The following is an 18,421-nucleotide window of genomic DNA, read 5'->3' as shown; positions in this document are numbered from 1 at the left end:
TCTATGCAATGTCCTCACTAATATAATGAAATAAACGTATGTGTTCCCAGAGCAGCCTGCATTGAATAAATAGAAAGTAGGCGTTTTTACTTGTAGCAAATCTGCGGCAAAAGGATGCGTCCCAAACTGCTGAACAAACAGATTAGATAGAAGGAGAAAGGGTTGCAGAGGGTGAAAGTGTAAGGTGTTGTTCAGTAGCACAGGTTAACAAGCCTCTCTTAAGCAGATCAGACTTGGGCAGTGGGACAATCAGCATCTCTGTAATCAGCGCTGACGTGGCATTAGCGTGGTAATAATTCCCTAGCAGCATTGTGAATAGCCCCATCCCCTTTTCCTTCAGCTGATACTGAAACAGACACAGCTGGAGGGTGTCCTCAACAGAATAGGGTATGACTGGAGCAGAGGCACGGACACAGATGACCTTGAAGGCCCTACGCAGGAGCGTCAGCGTCACTTCCAGTGGACAGCCAGCAGAGGTCCTACTGCAGTGCGTTCAGTGCCATTTTGACACAGTGTAAATGCACACAGATGACAGGAGACAAGATTCAACAGTGAACGCATCTGAACCACATTTTTCACTATATAATTAGGTGTAGTCATTCAATAAAATCAGAAACAGACGCTTTGCGTTCTTGCACCCACTTTTTGCTTTAGCCCAGCAGCGCTTTAAGGCTGGTCCATAAATAGACACACTTCAATGGTTTCTAAACTTATTCAGCCTCGAGTAGCTATTCAACATCACCAGATTAACAGAAAGACGAATTGCATTTTTGCATCAAACAAGGCGTCTCAGCACACAGCACAAGCCTTCAAAGTAGAAAATTAAAAAATGAAATTTTGAATTGATGACAGGATCGAATGCGTGACATCTACCAATTAAAATAATTTACAAAAAAATTAAGAATAATAAAACACCAATTTATACAATTATAAACAGTAACAAAACATACAAATAATATATTTTATATTATTAATATAACTTTATATTTTAATAAATATATTTTTAATTATACATTTTATTTTTGACATTAACCTTTAATACAATATTTTATTATTAACAGAATAATTATGTTATGAATTATAATAACATTGTTTTATTCATTTAAAAAAATATATATTTTTTAAAAGCATTAAATTATGGATTATAATAAAATATTCCCTTTCATTCAATTTAACCATGATGAAGACTGGTGTGCTGAAAGGCATCAGTTTAAATTAAGTTTGTTCAGTCAAAAAAAAAAAAAAAAATCCACTGCCAATTCTATAAAGGAGAAACCAGTAAAGCAGACTTTAAGAGTCTTATATATATATATATTCATGTGACAAACTATCTATCTAACATGGGAAATCTAGGACACTACCATGGACAAGTAAACCAGTGAGCAGAGAGGTCACGGTTATAAGGTCGGCCAGCTAACTGCTTCTTTCTTGTCAACAAGAGGAACCAACCAGAACCAGAACTGGATCTATAATGCATGAATAACCTACTTCTGATGCCTGCCAGCATGACAGTGTTCTGTAAGTGTGACAGTGTTCGGTTTGCTCTCGTTACAAGAGTACGTGTGCATATTAAACGTGATGTCTGCCACAGTTTTTCCACCTTAATGCTTTAAATCAGAAAATATTCGAGGGTGCTATTCATAGCTCAAAAAAATACCACTCTTGCTTCCTGTGAATGTGAGGTAAAGACATCAAGCGTTCCTTTTAGGGTACTTTATGCCTAAAAAGGGCCCAAAATAGAGCTCTCACTGGGCTTAAAAAGGCGAGAAAAATTAGTCTTGTACACACTGCTAAAGAAAGCGTGTGAGGACTCCTCGACGATCTTATCGTCTTTGTGAGCTGCTGTTGTATTCTCTATTCTCCAGTTTGAGTATGTTCGGGAGGGTAGGGCGTGAAATAAAATTAACTCCTCAGCTATGGTTTTCATATAGGTCACTAAAGGAATACTCAAACACACCCAGAAAGGAAAAAACAAACAAAAAACAAATAAGCCTGCAAAACACGATGTGCAAACTTCAGAAAGGCATGCGTGAACAGAGTCATACGACCAGTTTCTCACTCTTTCCAACTGAATCTTCCAGAAGGAAGGAAATGGCAAGTCTTCACATCAGATAACATTTCTTTCAGTTTTCAGCTTTCAATAAAGTCAACACTTTCCCAGAGAGGGCGTATTACTGTATGGTTATTTAATATTTAAATGATTTTTCTACTAAATTTCCAATAAAAATATCTATATTGAGATATATACTGTTACTGTGATATAAAATGACTCATACTGTAATATAAGATTTTGGTCATCCCACCCAGCCTTAATCCTAGAGTAATTGAGATTTGCAGTGTTATGCTCACTGCGTGCACTGACTGGTTGGATGTAATGACTCTCTCTAGAGATCATCAAGTGCCATAATCACTTCCCTGACAGAGAGAAGGGGGGCAGTCTGCTTGTCAGCTGGGGACACAGCTGGGACAACTTGTATAGGTCTGTGTAAAGGAAGGGGGGAGAGTAAATACAGAAAAAGAACTGGCTCAACACCTCATAAAACAACCATGTAGGTTTATTATGGAGCCGGATGGGGAAACATAAAAAAAAATCTAAATAAAATAGGCTACTTCAATGCAACATTGTACTCTAGTCACCCTTAAACACTTCAGTATGTTCACCCAAGCTTAAATGACATGCAGTCTGTCTGATTTGCTGGGTTTAGCATGACTCAGCTGTAATACCCCCGCCGCCACCTGCTACCTAAGAACACGGCCAACATCTTAAAAGCTTTGTTTAGGAGAAGTTTTCCTTCACTGATCAGAAACAAGAGACCACATATGGTGAAAATAAAGCAGCACGTATGGTCATGATGCATCAGAGGCTACAGTTGCTGAAGGCAAGCAAACAGAAGATCATTAAGCAAACTAAAAGTGTCCATATATAAATGTTAGTCAAGGCTTTTAGGACCAAAACAATTGTAATTCAGTTTCACATCACCATTTTCCAGGTCTCTCTGACCCTTGGAATTAAACAAGCTGTTATTGGTCCCATAGATTTAAGATATATTAATGCAATCGTGCTAATGATTAAATACTATGGCACAGTACGCTGCCGTTCCAAAGCTTGTGGTCAGGAAGATCAATTCTGTATGTCTTTGAAGAAGTCTCTTGTGCTCACCAATGCTGAATTTATTTGATAAATTATATTAAGACAGTATTAAGACACACAATGGTCCTTCAGAAATCATTCTGAGATGCTGATCTGGTGCTTAATCATTTGGTTATCAATGTTGAGAACAGTTGTGAAACAACTGTGGATTCAGGATGATGAATAGAAAGTTCTATTGAACATTTATTTTAAATAAAGATATTTTATAATACAAAATACACACTTTTGCATGGTAGTGTAGCTAGGTAATACTTCATAGTCATGCGTTTCCATTAAACGACTCACTCTTAAGAAGACAAAATGTTAAACTTCATCAGTAAATTATTTTGAACAGGAATGAATGCAAGATGTGTGTGTATTTTCTGTCTGAAAGTCAGACACATACAGTAGGGTCTCTACAGGAGGCCAGCCGGTCTCGCTGTCAGCTCTGGGGTCTCGTGAGAGATTAGAGAGAAGATGGCAGGTCATATTCTATTCCAGCCCATGTCTGGAAGTCAAATTATAGCCAGATCACATGAGAGCTACAGAAGAGGGCTAGGCCAAGCTCAAACGGTCCTCAAAAACACAAACCAAATAGCGGAAAGAACTGCTTTGCTGAAATCTATTGATTTTCTTTTTTAAACATCAAACCTCTTACATTATAGATTCATTAAAACATTGTGTTCTAACCAGTTGCAACATACGTTTACAACATCTATTAATTATTCTGTCAACATTGAATGCAAAATGCTGCCAAAAACCATCTAGACATTTGATGTTATGAACATGACTAAAACAGAAACCAATTGCCTATATCAAAAAGTCTTGTGGGTCAGATGCAAAGTACAAAAACTCATGGTTGGTGCTTTATCACGTCGGGCCTGGTGAGGACACGGTGTGAAGGTTCATGTAAAGGCATGTTCCATCATTAAATGACCTCATTAAGTCAACAGTGTAAGCAGTCATGATGGTAAATGCCGTTCAAACATCAATAGACAGGCTATTGCTGTGTGAGGAGTCAAAATATTTATGCCAAGCACGCTGGCACCTCATCACGGGGAATATAAAAATAATGTAGCACATATGCACAGCACTCAAAGGTGACTGTCTCAAAATATCTCATGAGGTCTTTCATAGGCACGTGTTTGATGACAACAGCAGCAAAAGTTTGGCACAGTAGCACAGGTTTGGTAGGGATATGATCCTGTACATTTCAACTCCTGGAACATCCCGTTGCTGTCCTCTGGAATTGCATAGCCTCAGTGGGAGGGCCACGAGTTCAGAGGCTACAATAGTTCAGCAACAACATCTACGTTTCTCTGAACCAGAACATTTATTACATGGGTGAGTTATTTAATTTCCTCTCGCTTTCCTGCAAAGTATACATACGTACATTCGATAAGCTAAGCAATGGTCAGATGCATGAACACATACAAAAAAAAGTTAATGTTTTAGACAGAAGTCTCTTATGCTCATCAAGGCAGAATTTATTTGATCAAACAATACAGCAGAAAAAAATATTTTGTGGAATTTTTTTACAACTTATAATAACCCTTTTAATTGTATTTGAATATATGTATATAAAATGTAATTGATAGAAAGTTGAAAAGAACAGCATTTATTTGAATATTTTGTAACATTAAAAATGTCCCTACTGTCACTTTGAATCAATTTAATGTGTCCTTATTTAATAAAAGTATTAATTTCTATAGATAGTTGTCCCATATCTCAGCATTGACAACATATCAAGGGTTTGAAGGTCAGTCATGGATCAACAGAACTGAACGTTAAGCAAAATCTACTGATAAGATTGCATGTGCACCCCAGGACTTGTGATTGCACAAGCGTCCGAGAAGTTCCTAAAGTCCACAGCCATATGTTTAGTTCATTTCCCTCTCTGTATACAATCACATTGGCCCAAACTTGCACAGATTTGACCTGCAAAACAACAATTTGTCCTTGGTTCACTGAAAGCAGAATGCAATCCAGCCAAGCAGGTTTAGCCAGCACTATCTGTGACTGATAATCTTTTCAGGCTGGCACAAAAATATATGACATGACTGGATGTACCTAGAACAACAACATTGTGTTTAAATGAAGCACTGGCTTGTTTTTAAATGTTTTCATTTTCTTCAGGACATATTTCTCTATTGCCTTCTTAAATGCTAGACATAGATAGCCTTTGTCACAGTAAGATTGACCTGATATACACTGCCTTGATACTCACAAAGCTTACAATTCACATAGACTGTGTGCATACACACAAATTTTGTGCCATCTATACCCTCAAATCACCGTAACCAGCACCACTATACGAACACCCTACGGGAGCAAGATTGAAACTTTCAGCCGCCTGTCCAGAGAGACAATGTCCCACAGGGGACAGCCTCCTTTGTCTTTGCTTACTAAGAATCCTACTGTTTGTGCAGTTCTGTCACCCTGCTCTCCTTATCGAACCCTTATAGCAACCTGTTCAAGACCACAGTCGGCAGACCCCTGGCCATCCATTCTTCTTAATCCTCCTTCGTCTTCAGCCCTCTACCTTCCACAATATACATCACATGTTTGGCACATTGAAACAACATTTTCTTGCTCAATCAGGAACTGACCTTTATACAGACTAACCCCAGCACCAGTGTTGCCGCGCATGTGACGATGACTCAAACTTTCGCTTCGTATGCAAAGAGACAAAACTCAAAAACAGATTTTCAACCTTTGCAAATCCTTAGGGACAGGAAGCTGGAATTAATAAAGCTCTTTATCCCAAAAATATCTCCCTTCCTGAGTTCCAGAAACGGAAATGATCAAACTAATTACAATAACACTGGTTACTTTGGTAATCAAAACATCCGTAACAAATAGAAATATTTGGTAACGCTTCCTTTTACAGTACAGTACTTACGTGTACTTACCTAGAAAGTACTGGCTAATATAAGGTAAGTACATGGGTTGGTTTAGGGGTAGGTTGAGGGTTAGTACCTAGTTATTACCCAGTAATAGTAATTACTATAATAAGTACATGTACATGGGTAACAGCACTGTAAAAGGAAGCGTTACCAAATATTTTTATTTAGGAACTCAATAGTTTGGGAATGTCTACAAATTTCCAAGCCCATGGGATTTCCAGACATTAAGGCTTTAATTGTGATCATTTTACTAATGCACTCTTCCACATTGATTTCCTCAGAAATGACCAACTGCAATAAGGCTACACGTTGATGGTGAAATGAATTACGTGTCTCTGATTAGAGAGAAGAACAAGCGGTAGCACAGAAAAACCACAACCTGGAAAGCACCAGGGGAAGATCTGACTATTGGAGACTAAGTTAGCAGGGTCAGTCATCTGAAGAGTTCATTGTTTTTAGTTCACCAGATGGAGGAGTGCAAACTATGGCATAAGGACACATATGACATCATCACAAACGAGTGATTACAGTGATAGATGTTCAACTTTATCCTACTTCCATTAATAGAAAAAAAAAAATCTGACAGTCTTCCAAATCAACAGAACTAAGTAGTTCCTAGGGGTGTAAATCGGACAGTTCATCACGATACGATACGATATCGATTCTCTCAGCCAGCGATACGATTATTGCCGATACCTCAAAAAATTCCGCGATACGATTACGATTCGATTCGATTCAGGGATATCAATCGATTTATCGATATTTAGATATTATGTGCCAAGTTTACACAACCAGTTACGTTTATTAACTCACAAATGCATCTAAAAATATATGAAAGTTTAATTAAACTCTTTGAAAATTGCACACCCTCTCCCAATTGGGACATTTACAAGTTGTTTGTTACAAGTTACAAGTAAAAACAAAGTTATCTGTTTTTGCAAATGAACTAACAGAAGAGGTTGTTTTGATTAAGTAATAATAACAAAAAAAAAAATACAGGTAAATTATTAAATTAAAGTGCATTGAAAGTATTTTTTTTTATATATAGGCTATAGCTATATATTTTTTGTGTGTGGCAAAAGCAGATAACTCCACATTTCATGTTTCAGAGTTAAACAAAGCCTAGTAATTGCTACGATACTTAATAAAACACTTAATCTTTGTAATGTTAATCTCCTCAGCTGACATCTAGACGCCTGTCAAACTTTGTTGTTGTGAATAACGTACACGCGATACAGAGAGCTTTTCCCTCACCACTAACCTGCTGTTTTAGCAAGATTCCGTGAAAAAGTTTCAGATCTTATATCCTTTTATGCCCCGAAGAAGATATCACAGGTTCATCAAGTTCGTTGAAATCCATCCTCGATCACTTTTAATCAGCTTTGACGAAACTCCTCTCAGCTAGCGCGTCTTTTCAAAGTGACTAACAGGCTTGTCACCTGACCTGAATACTGCGCACTGTTTCACAAACAAGGGTGCTTGTCGTTTCTGCTGTAAAAGATGAACTCGCGATGCCTTGACAGTGGAAAATACCGGCTTTTGTGACAAAGGGTTCAGTCAATCTTGTCAGGCGTCTATTTCAGCTGAGAAAAATTACGTGAGGATGTGGAGAGTGTCAAAATAAAGGTACCGTATAATCGATATTTTATGTGTGGCATCGATGCATCGTATCGTTAGACTTTTGATCGATGTATCGATCCATATCGATGTATTGTTACACCCCTAGTAGTTCCTGGTTAAAAATTGACCTTGTGGAGCCGATGGATCTCCAGTCTTTCTGCTGTTACCATACGAAAACCAATCATCTAACTTCACTGTTGCCATAGCACCAAGGCAGAGCTGCGGATTGGAGGAAAACAACCTGTTACCTTTGGAAAACCAAAGAGCATAACGCAAACAGGTGGCATCAACCCCCTTTCATTAAGAACAGTACAACCTGAAGATCGAATTTTCAATGCAACTAACATAATCCACTGTAGCTTTACATCAAACTTAAATCATCTATCCTAGCATCTTTCGGCCTTGCATGAAAGCAGGTGTGTTTGGCAGTTGTTCTTTGACCTGGCTATAACCAAGTTAACAGGTGTAATTGTACTAGTGTAGTGAGCTTCAGTGCATGCTTTGATAAGCAGAAAAGACAGGCTCAACATATGATCCACTCCATTCAGTGATCAACCAATGTTTTTCAGCAGCAAGTCAAAATGTAAACCATATAAGGAACATAAAATATTTCTTTAGGGTAGTAATGGGCCACACACGAAAGTAACGCAACATATTCTAGTGTTAAAACAGAAAGGCAGAATTGAACATGTTGCATTAATGTGTATAATATGAACTATACATGCTGTTTGTTTGTTGTTTTTTTAACACCATTCCAGCTTCTTCGGCTCTATTCCTGGTGAAAAATAAGATATTTAAGACCCATTTTTCTTAAAAAGTCTAAAACTAAACCAAATATCCCATTTGTAAATACTCGCCCAAAGACTCATCCGATTGGTCCAGTAAGGCCAAATATGTTCCTCTAGCGCATTTTTACATTAACCTATATATATATATATATATATATATATATTTTTTTTTTAAATTGTCCAGATATTCACCCCAAGACATATTCACCTTCTATATATAAAAAAACAAAAACAAAACATGATAACTTTATGCACGGTGTAAAATCTACACCTGGTTATGAACGTAAAAATTAGCGTAGAAATAATGTTCACTCAGAAAGTGATTGTAAATTGCACAAACAATTACAAAGAAAAATTGCAACTAGAAAATTTAAAATAGTATTTTCTTGTAAAAACATACTCAAATAATGTTATTTACAACTTTAGAAAATTATTTTTTACAGTGTGTGAACGTGGACAATTATGGCACACTCAGGGGAAAATAGCTGATTCTCATTTTCCAGGTATGCTCACACACCACAGTCTCTCCTGTATATAGGTTGGTAGGTTGATGTTTAGTTCAATCAAACCCTCATTAAATTTTACAACGATTTATCTTAGTTGCACAAAAAGGGGAGTCCTAAATAGTGTTTGCACTATGCGGACACAAAAATGTAACCTCGTCTACCAGAAACATGATGCAAAATAAACATAGAACAGTGTCTATTACAGTGTCCTGAGGCCTGTTTAAAATTTCATTAGCTTGGCCTTGTTCTCTTGGATCAACCTTAACCCAAAAAGCCAGTGGGGCGTCTGCTCCCTTCTGGGGATGGGATAGTTTTACACCTGCCCTGTCTGACAACACCACAGCCTGGCAGCCAACCACCACGTGGCTCACAATGACTGACACAAATGTTGTCAGAGTCAGATAACACAATACACACACAACTATTGTGCATGTTTCTGTTGAATACATGCAAATACAAAAAGAGTCCTCTCTAAACCTGCAAACACTGTTACAGCTATCTGCGTATCAGTGTAATGTAGCTGTAGATGTGGATAAGAATTATTCAAAACCAAGTAATATAAACAAGCAACATCAAAATAAATGAACAGGACAACATCAACTCGTGCACAGTTTAATGTAACTGTCTTTTTCTCCCCAAGCACATTTCTCTCGACAATCTTCTAAACCCGTACACAGTCCTCTGAGAGTAACAGACTGTCTATATTGGACTGTGATAAGTAATTATAGCTCATAAAAACAAATAACACACAGGTACATGGATCCCTATGCTGTTCTCCTATACACTACACCTCAAATAATGAATCTGCTGGTCTCTGGGGCCATAATGGACTTCAGATGCAAATTAGACTGTGTGCAGTCATTGTAAAGCATTCATTAATAGTTCATTAGCTTTTATAAACAGTCCATTGAGTTCTCAAGTGAGTGCACTTATCTTATTGATTGAGAATTATTTATAAGCAACCAGTATACTTCTAAATACATGCACTTTAATGTGGCTGAAATGCAGGTTTCATATCCTTTGGCGTAGATGAGTGCACGGTTTATAAACCTTTATAAAACTGAAAGTTTGAGATCTAAAATCTGTTATGAAACAGCCAACATACAAACACCTGTGACTGCACTTTAAATTAATTATTAAATGTGCCACATTGCTACAAACCATTAAAACTATTAGTTAGGCTAATAAACTGCATTACTTGTCAGCGGAATTGCTTATTACTATTAATATATAAATAATTGAACATTACTGTATTTGATCATACTCCTGGAAAACGCTAAAATCTGTGTGTTCATGATTTTACCAAGGCTAAGGGAGTTTAATGCACTCCACTTTGCATTGTGCCAAATGAGCCAAAGAGAGCACACGTCACTCCTCTCCTCACAAAATTGCACTGGTTGCCAGTTGCCGCTCGCATTAAATTCAAGTCACTGACGTTTGCCTACAGAACAACCACTGGCACTGCTCCCTTTTACCTAAACTCATTACTTCAGACTAATGTGCCATCCAGAAACTTGCGCTCTGCAAGCGAATGTCGTCTTGTGGTACCATCTCAAAGAGGCACAAAATCTCTTTCTCGGACCTTTACCATGACTGTTCCCTGCTGGTGGAATGATCTGCCTAACTCAACCAGAGCTGCTGAGTCAGTAGCCACTTTCAAGAAACAGCTGAAGACGCATCTTTTTCGGCAGCACTTGATCCAGTAATACTAACACTTTCTCTTCTATTTTTTTATTTAAAATAAATAAATAATAATAATTACATGGAGAATTAATTATTCTCTCTATTATTCTCTCTATTATTCTCTCATTCATCTCTATTTCATAGTTAGATGAAACTGAGAGGGGTCATAACACTTGCATATTGTTGTCCTACTGTTAGTTTAACTGCTTCTATTGTTCTCATTTGTAAGTCGCTAAATGAATAATTGTAAATGAATAAATGTAAACAACACCCCTTAATTGACATAGAAATCACTGCACTGCCTCTTATAGCTTTTGGTTTTGTTATACTACCAATACAAACAGGATGGTAGTCATTTAGTTGTAGTCATCGTTTTTATATTAATGCCAATATCTAGGAGCAGGGTGGTTGGCCAAGTCTGATTAAGTTGAATTAAAGCTGATACATCAGTTTATCATTAATACATAGCAGTGGCCTCTGTGTGCTGCACTTACCCTGTTCTGTGCGGGGTCGTGTGGTCTGTGATCTGCACTAGTACTCATGGTGTCCTGGTCATCTGAGGTCGATGTGTGGGTGGGGTCGGTATCGCTGCTGGTGCAGACTCTGTGTCTCAAGACAAAGGCGGCGGCCTTGTCCTCCCTCACCTCCCCCCCGTCCAGCTTGCTTCCTGTTGCTTCTGGTCTTTCTTAATACCACTGGACCGAGAGGACGCTTGACTCCAAAACTGTCCTCCGTGGATTCACAGCAGAACACGAGACTCACTGCTGGACCTGGTGAAGACATAAGAAATAACATTAAATAACTAAGTGAGATGCCTGGGGGATTTTTACACTACCATTCAAAAGTTCGGGGACTCTCAAAGAGTTTTTTTATTTTTTATTCTCACTGACCACAAACGTTTAAACCATATAAGCCCATGTAATCATCATGCTTGTGTAATTGGCACAAAGAGCTCACTATTTGAACTAAAGTTATGCATCTGGTTAATTAATGCCGAAAAAAACGTCTCGATGGGCTTACTATAGATGGAGTAAGATCTCAATAACACTACAAAGAAATTCATAAAACCTGTTTCACAACACATTTTGAAATCAACGATTCTGCCTATTAGTACATAATGGGGTTTGTCAAAAACGTCTCTGCAAGGACCGATAAAACCTTAATCCAAGCTAAAAATGCAATACTTTCATCCGACTACCACAATCAGATGTTGCAAGCCCTGCGGTCCTGCCAGGCTACTCGCACCACGCAAGCGCACTTGAGTTTAAACCGTCACCTGAGGTTCATTGTCACTACATATCTGAAGTCATGCCAGAAAGCTTTAGATCGCAAAGCTTAAGGATAAGCATCATATGATAAAGGGAATGTTTTAACAAGGCCAGTCAGGATCTCTAAGCAATCTGCATCCACATTCTGAGGAAATAGAGATTAGCTTGGTTATTACGCCACATCTACAGCATTTGACCAAAATCAGCCCTCTCCTTCAAACTCTCTCTGCCAGTCTGAAGTGTGTTTAATTTGAGTTGATCTCAGCTGCAAGCCTTGAGCAGTCTGCCAAGCTCACAGAAGCAAGAGGCTTCACAGTCACAGCTGTGAAACTGACAGCGATCGTCTGCTTAAAGTTTCACTCCTTTTGTAAATGAAAAGTGTGGCAACAGCAGTCTGTTCACAAGCCAGGAAATCAGATTCAGCTAGAAACTCTAATTGCACGGAGGTCTGTGTCCAGTTTGGTAAAAACATAAAGATGCCCTTTTCTTCTCAAGTTCAGCACTCTCTGGTGTCACATCAACTGCTTCGGTATCATGTGACACTGTAGGAGTGTGAAACTGACCCCTCTTGCCCACATGGACTACTGTGCACTGTTTTGTGCCTGAGGAGAAAACTGATACAAATAGTTTGAATGTCTCCATACAATCATCCATCCATCCATAGGGTGGGGAGGAGCCAACAAGTCATTATCGGTTAATTATCAGCTCATTCATTATGTTCACTTAATAAATGCCTGTTTAACTCCCACATGAGTGTCATATTTACATGCAATCCTACAGCTGTCGAGACTCGAAAGTGAACAAAATCAATGTATCATATTATCTGACTTTGTTTTTTGTAGTCTAAATGTCAAAAAGATGATAGCTGATGTTTAAACCTGCATACAAGGGGTTTGAAATGAGATTAAAGTGATTTTGAAATTTGTATGAATAGTCTGAACAATTCATCCCCGCAGTCTGAGTTCTGAAATGATTTAATCACTAGCAAAATTATATTGCAGCCAGACAGTCCTAAAGTCTGGATATAAAAAAGCAGATTGGATTTTTGTGCAACACACAGTCAACAAAGTATTCCTAGGAAACAAAGTTTACACAGAAATTGGTGACAATAGGCCTTTTCATGAGCAAAATACACTTCCAAAGAAGCAGGTAGTCAATTTCCATTGTGTAGCTAAGACTTTTACCGCAGAAACAAAACAGAGAAAGAAATAAATCAATTGAAACACCAGTCAGCAAAAGTGCTTACCAGAGAATACAGGGAAGCAGGGGAAAAGGAAATGACATTTGAAATTGATTTTCGTTTGCCATTCAAACAGCTGACCAACTGCCATCTGACTTTTCTGTGTTTTCAGCTCTAAATTGTCACAGTTTGGGAATGTCAGCAATTACAAGAAAAATATCTGCAAAGACAAGTTTCATTCTCGAAGGGAGGCAGTCTTCACACTGTGCTTTGGACTGGCAAGAAGTGTCAAAACACACCAGAGAGGTGTCACTGATTCATGACACCAGACCTTAAACTGGATCTAAGATTTCTAGAAAGAGAAGGATGTAGTGTAGATTCTACAAAACCTAAAAGGCATGTGTCCATCCTCACTGACTCTTGGAAAGGTCTCTAGAAAAGGGGACAGCCCAATAGACCTTTTGCGCCAGAGAAACAAGCACATTTTTGCTGTAGATCTATACATTTCTATGGCATCGCTGTCGAAGTGTAATTAGCAGGTGAAGTGGATTTACTTATTGAACAAAAGTTATCATGAGCGTTATAATGTTTGGAGCAGTTGTCATAAACATCAGTAGGAAGACAGGAAGAATTTAAAACAAGCGGTTTGTTCATAAATCCGTAAGATCTCACCTTCTTGCTGTGAAAATACAAACATAACACAACAAGCGCCGAAATGAAAAGGGACAGGCTACATGGGTCTATAGTAAGATGCAAAAAGAAGAATAGTAAACAGAGCTTGTAGGACTACAATGTGTCGCAGGTTTCAGTGTCCATGTCCACTTGACTGTAGATGTACTTTGTAGCATCAGCCATTGTTCAAGTGTGAACATGAAGGAAATGAGTCACTATTACACTGGGAGGAGAGAGACTAAGACGGACACCTACAGATAGACAAGCACTTGGCTGCCAGACATGTCGCACACTACACCATCACATGTGCTACTTAGATGACTAACTAAATTGGACAGAGAAATGCTTGCATTACGCTTGACTCGTGAAAAGCTATACTGGATCCACCTCTCGGTTTACAGAAGGTCGCGCGCACACACAGAAATTCAAAGTAAAAGTGGTGATTCATGGAATTGTAGCATAGAATAGCTTTAATGTTTTGGCAGTAGATGAACCTCAGGAACACCACAGAGCTTTGCCAACCATGTGAATCACGTATATGATGATAACATGCAAGTGCTGAGATTTGCATTTGTTTAATAATTATACATACATTACATTTATGTTTATAATATCTCACACACACACATAGGGTTTTCATGTTTTATGGGGACATTCCATAGACATAATGATTTTTAAACAGTACAAATTGTATATTCTGTCCGCTAACTCTAACCCAACCCCTAAACCTAATTTTTATGGTTTTTAAGTGGTTTTCCTCAAGGGGAGCACACACACACACCAAAGTGTGGCACACAGCTATTTGTTTTCTAACTTTACTTATGAGAATATTACATATATATATATATATATACCCGTAATTCCTCAAATAAAGACTGGGGCCTTTATTTACCTGAACTGCAGATGGTAGCCGGCTTTTATTTGAAGCAGGCTTTTATTAGAGGCAGGCCTTTATTTCTAATTCGCGATCCCCGCCCGCCCGCCAGCCAAGTTTCCATGGTGACGCGTCATGCTTGGCACGTGTTCACCACAGCCAAAATAGCGCTGTATGACAGATGTAGCGCTTTTATTTCTAAATATTAACAAACTTGCTTACCATGTCATCAACTATCTTCTATTCTGACTCTCACATCCGTGTAAGTGAGTTTGTTTTGTCGTTTAAAACCCTTTATAAATTATCTTGATCTGTAACGTGAGATGGGCACCGCAGTTCAGAGATTCCTGTCTGTTGGATTTGTTACGTTACAGCGCATGAATTCTTCAGGTTCTCTCGAAATACATGAAAGTAAGTGGCCGGTGAACTGGGAGAAGAATAGAGTAAACTTTATAGTTACTTACACTGTGTATCTGATATGAATAAAACACGTCGCCAAATATATTTGAATGGATTGTTATTGCTGCTTCCATAGACACCATTGTGTATTTTACAAACTATAAATGTATTGTTTTGCTATAAATCATATATATTTAAATGTCTGAAACCTAAAATAAACATGTGGTTAAAAACACTGAATAGTTGTGATATGACAACCGCTGAGCGAGTCCGTCTTTGAGTGTACACTAATTTTTCCCCGGCCTTAATTTGAGACCGGCCTTTATTTGTCCGCGTTGACCACGCCCCCGGCCACTATCAGAGGCCCGGCGTTTATTTGAATACCGGTCTTTATTTGAGGAATTACGGTATATATATATAATAAATAAATGTTAAATTAAGTAATATTTAACATTTTTTATTATATATATATATATATATATATATATATATATATATATATATATATATATATATATATATATACACATACATAGCCTATAGAAAACAAACAAATCTTTATAATTTTAATATCGCACAACAGAAATGTACATTGTGTTCAGTGACACCCTGCAGCCATATTCAAAAAGTAGACCACACTGGAGCTAACTAACATGTTAAACAGAGCTTGTAGGACTAATAGTAAGTTTTGTGTCGCAGTTTCAGTGTCCATGTCCAATTTACTCTAGATGTACTTTGTGTACATCTACAAGACTACAATACGCATAAATACACAGCTGCAATACCCGATTATCATTTTCCTGAGGATTATAGACCGAAGGAAAAACATGTCTAAACCAAAACAAGTGAGAGAACGGAGAAACCCAAACAAAAGCATTTGTCGGAGCCAGCAGTCGGGTGTGTGTGTCATGTGACAGTGTAAGAGAGTGAACGGAAAGCTTAGGGGTGTGTCGTCTGTTGGTCATGAGACCAGGGCTAAACACCAGCGCAGCACTGAACTTCTGTCAGAGGGGAAGAGGCCCTTTGGGAGAGAGTGAAGAAGAAAATCTTAAGTTAAGGGAGTTAAGGGAGTGTAATAGTCTCTCCTCTTTTAAAAAACAGCTTAAATCTTGGCTTAGGGACAATTACCATTGTAATCATACATCAAATACTTAAGTCCATGAACATACTTTATTTTATTTTTTATGCTTATATTGTTTTGAAATTTCTGCTGTATTTATTATTATTATTGTTTTTTTTATTTTATTATGCTTACATTGTTTTGAAATTCCTGTTGTATTTATTACATTGCTACTGTATAGTGTATTTTTATTGACTTTTGTATTTTAGGGTGCCTGTTAAGATCTGGCTAGGGACAACAGATGGAAACTAGCACTTGTAGCTAACTCTGGCTTGTTTACAGCAAGTAACTTGTTTGTTGATCAATGAGCATTGTCCCTATCAAATAAAAAAAGAAATAAAAATAAAAAAAATCCAAAACTTTTATATATATATTAGAGGTGTGAATCTCTACTTGCCTCACGATTTGATTACGATTCAGATGGTAACGATTCGATTATAAAACGATTTTTGATGCATCACAATGCATCTTTTCCTCCAATTCTTTTATTAATAATTACTATATTAATAATCACAATGAGGTTCTTAAAAAAAAGAACAAAGAGTAATAAACAGTAGAACAAATACGGTACAAGAAACAAGCATTCAAGTAAAAAATAAAACAGAAATTGAATAATCAAATGTAAAAATAATCACTGCATCTTTAGTGTAAGCCTACAAATAAATTGATTATTATTAAGGACTCAAAAGTTACTCAGTCAAGAACAGTGAGTGATTCCCTCTCTCTTTTGTTGTTTGATCAACATTAATGGGCAGACAGCAGCAGGTTTATTATATTAAAAAAGAAGATGCACAGATGTAATATAATGTTGCAAATATCATTTTTTTCCTCAAATGTTTGTGTTCACTTAAGACAAACTAAATATGTTTACGTGAATACATGCCAAGACAGATATTATCAAGCGCAATACGCCGCTAAAGAGATCTGGATTGCATGCGGCCTTGAGGCGGCTGTCTGTTTTCCGTGGCTTATTGAGCTTAATAACATATACACACACATGCATACGTGAAAAAAACATGTTATAGACATTCATCCGAGTTTAAACATAGAATCCACATCAGCCCTCTGCCCCTCCAATGCTAAATCAGACCAAAATATATTTGTGCAAAACGAATTTTCTGTGCATCAGTATCTGACACTGAATAATAATAGCAACAAGTCATGACGCAGAAAGAGGTTAACCTGTCCTTCACACCACACCATGTGCCACGCACAGTCATACCAGATTGTCAAATGCTTCATTTGCTTTGACACAGGCCCAGCTCATGTGCAAACCAGTGTGACCGGTCAAACTGAGATCTTTTCCTAAACCTCCAATTCACCATAATGGGCTAAAGAAGCTTTCCAGTATATTATCTACACAAACAGGATGAGCCAGAGGAGACTGTCGTCTTGGCAACGTCATCCCACCTTGTTCAGATTATGGGAAGTGAGGAATGACATGCTGATGTGCTGCACAGCACATAGTATTTTGGCTTTAAACAGTTTATGTCCTCATACCGACTACACAGCAAATCAAATGAAGATTTTCGGGAGTTGAGCATAGGGCTGTGTATCACCAACAATGTCACGATACGATACGTATCACGATACTAAAGCCACGATACGATATGTATCACGATATGGATCAATTTGGAATTTAAATTTCTTTTGAGCTGAGTTTAGTAACAGTAATATCTGCTTATTGAATAACCAGTGTTATAACAGTTGTGATAACTGAAAAACAATGAGTTAAATGAATAAAAAAAGCTTAGAATGGCTCTTCCTTCTGCTTTTAAAGTCTACCTCAATAACTGAAATGACAATTATAGTGACACTGAACTGAAGCATGTCTACACTGCTCAATGACTAAACAAAACATTCCATAAAAGCAAAAACGGTAACAACTTAAATTTAACTTAGTTTTCTCAAACTCTTTTAAACACCTAGTATTTAACAGGTCTTAAGTGTTGGAATGTGCACCAAACAAAGTCATTTCTTCTACGTTGAAATCATTTTAAATGATTACATTTTCAAATTTTTATGCAGAAACAACAATTGATTGACATGCTCAGGGTTAAGAGAGTGACAGCAGAATATCTCGCTTAACTTCATCATACAACCGGGGAATTGCCGTTTCTGTTAAAAACCTGTATGCTTATTTAAGACATAACTAACTGTGTTTAGAGGATACTTACCAAGAACGAAATTTTTGACATCATTTTGCGTGTTTTAGTCTGTTAAAGCGATATAATCTCGCGAGCTGTATGTGAGGCGGCTTTACTCTAGTCTATAT

The 18,421-nt window shown here is 37.6% G+C and overlaps 1 protein-coding gene across 1 annotated transcript in view; it reads right to left on the bottom strand.

The window, feature by feature from the left end:
* adipor2 (adiponectin receptor 2) overlaps positions 1-18,421 on the bottom strand; it is a 32,336-nt gene that overhangs the window by 9,619 nt on the left and 4,296 nt on the right. Inside the window, exon 2 of the mRNA XM_056245081.1 lies at positions 11,128-11,403. Within this exon, the coding sequence (XP_056101056.1) occupies positions 11,128-11,175 (48 nt within the window). The 5' untranslated portion in view covers positions 11,176-11,403. The remainder of the gene's footprint in view (positions 1-11,127; positions 11,404-18,421) is intronic.

The sequence above is a fragment of the Rhinichthys klamathensis genome, unplaced genomic scaffold, assembly GCF_029890125.1.
Source record: "Rhinichthys klamathensis goyatoka isolate OS25496 unplaced genomic scaffold, OSU_Roscu_1.1 h1tg000029l_1, whole genome shotgun sequence".
Lineage (NCBI taxonomy): Eukaryota > Metazoa > Chordata > Actinopteri > Cypriniformes > Leuciscidae > Rhinichthys > Rhinichthys klamathensis.
Note: the sequence above shows the minus strand (reverse complement) of the source record. Positions and strands in the feature narration are given on the sequence as shown.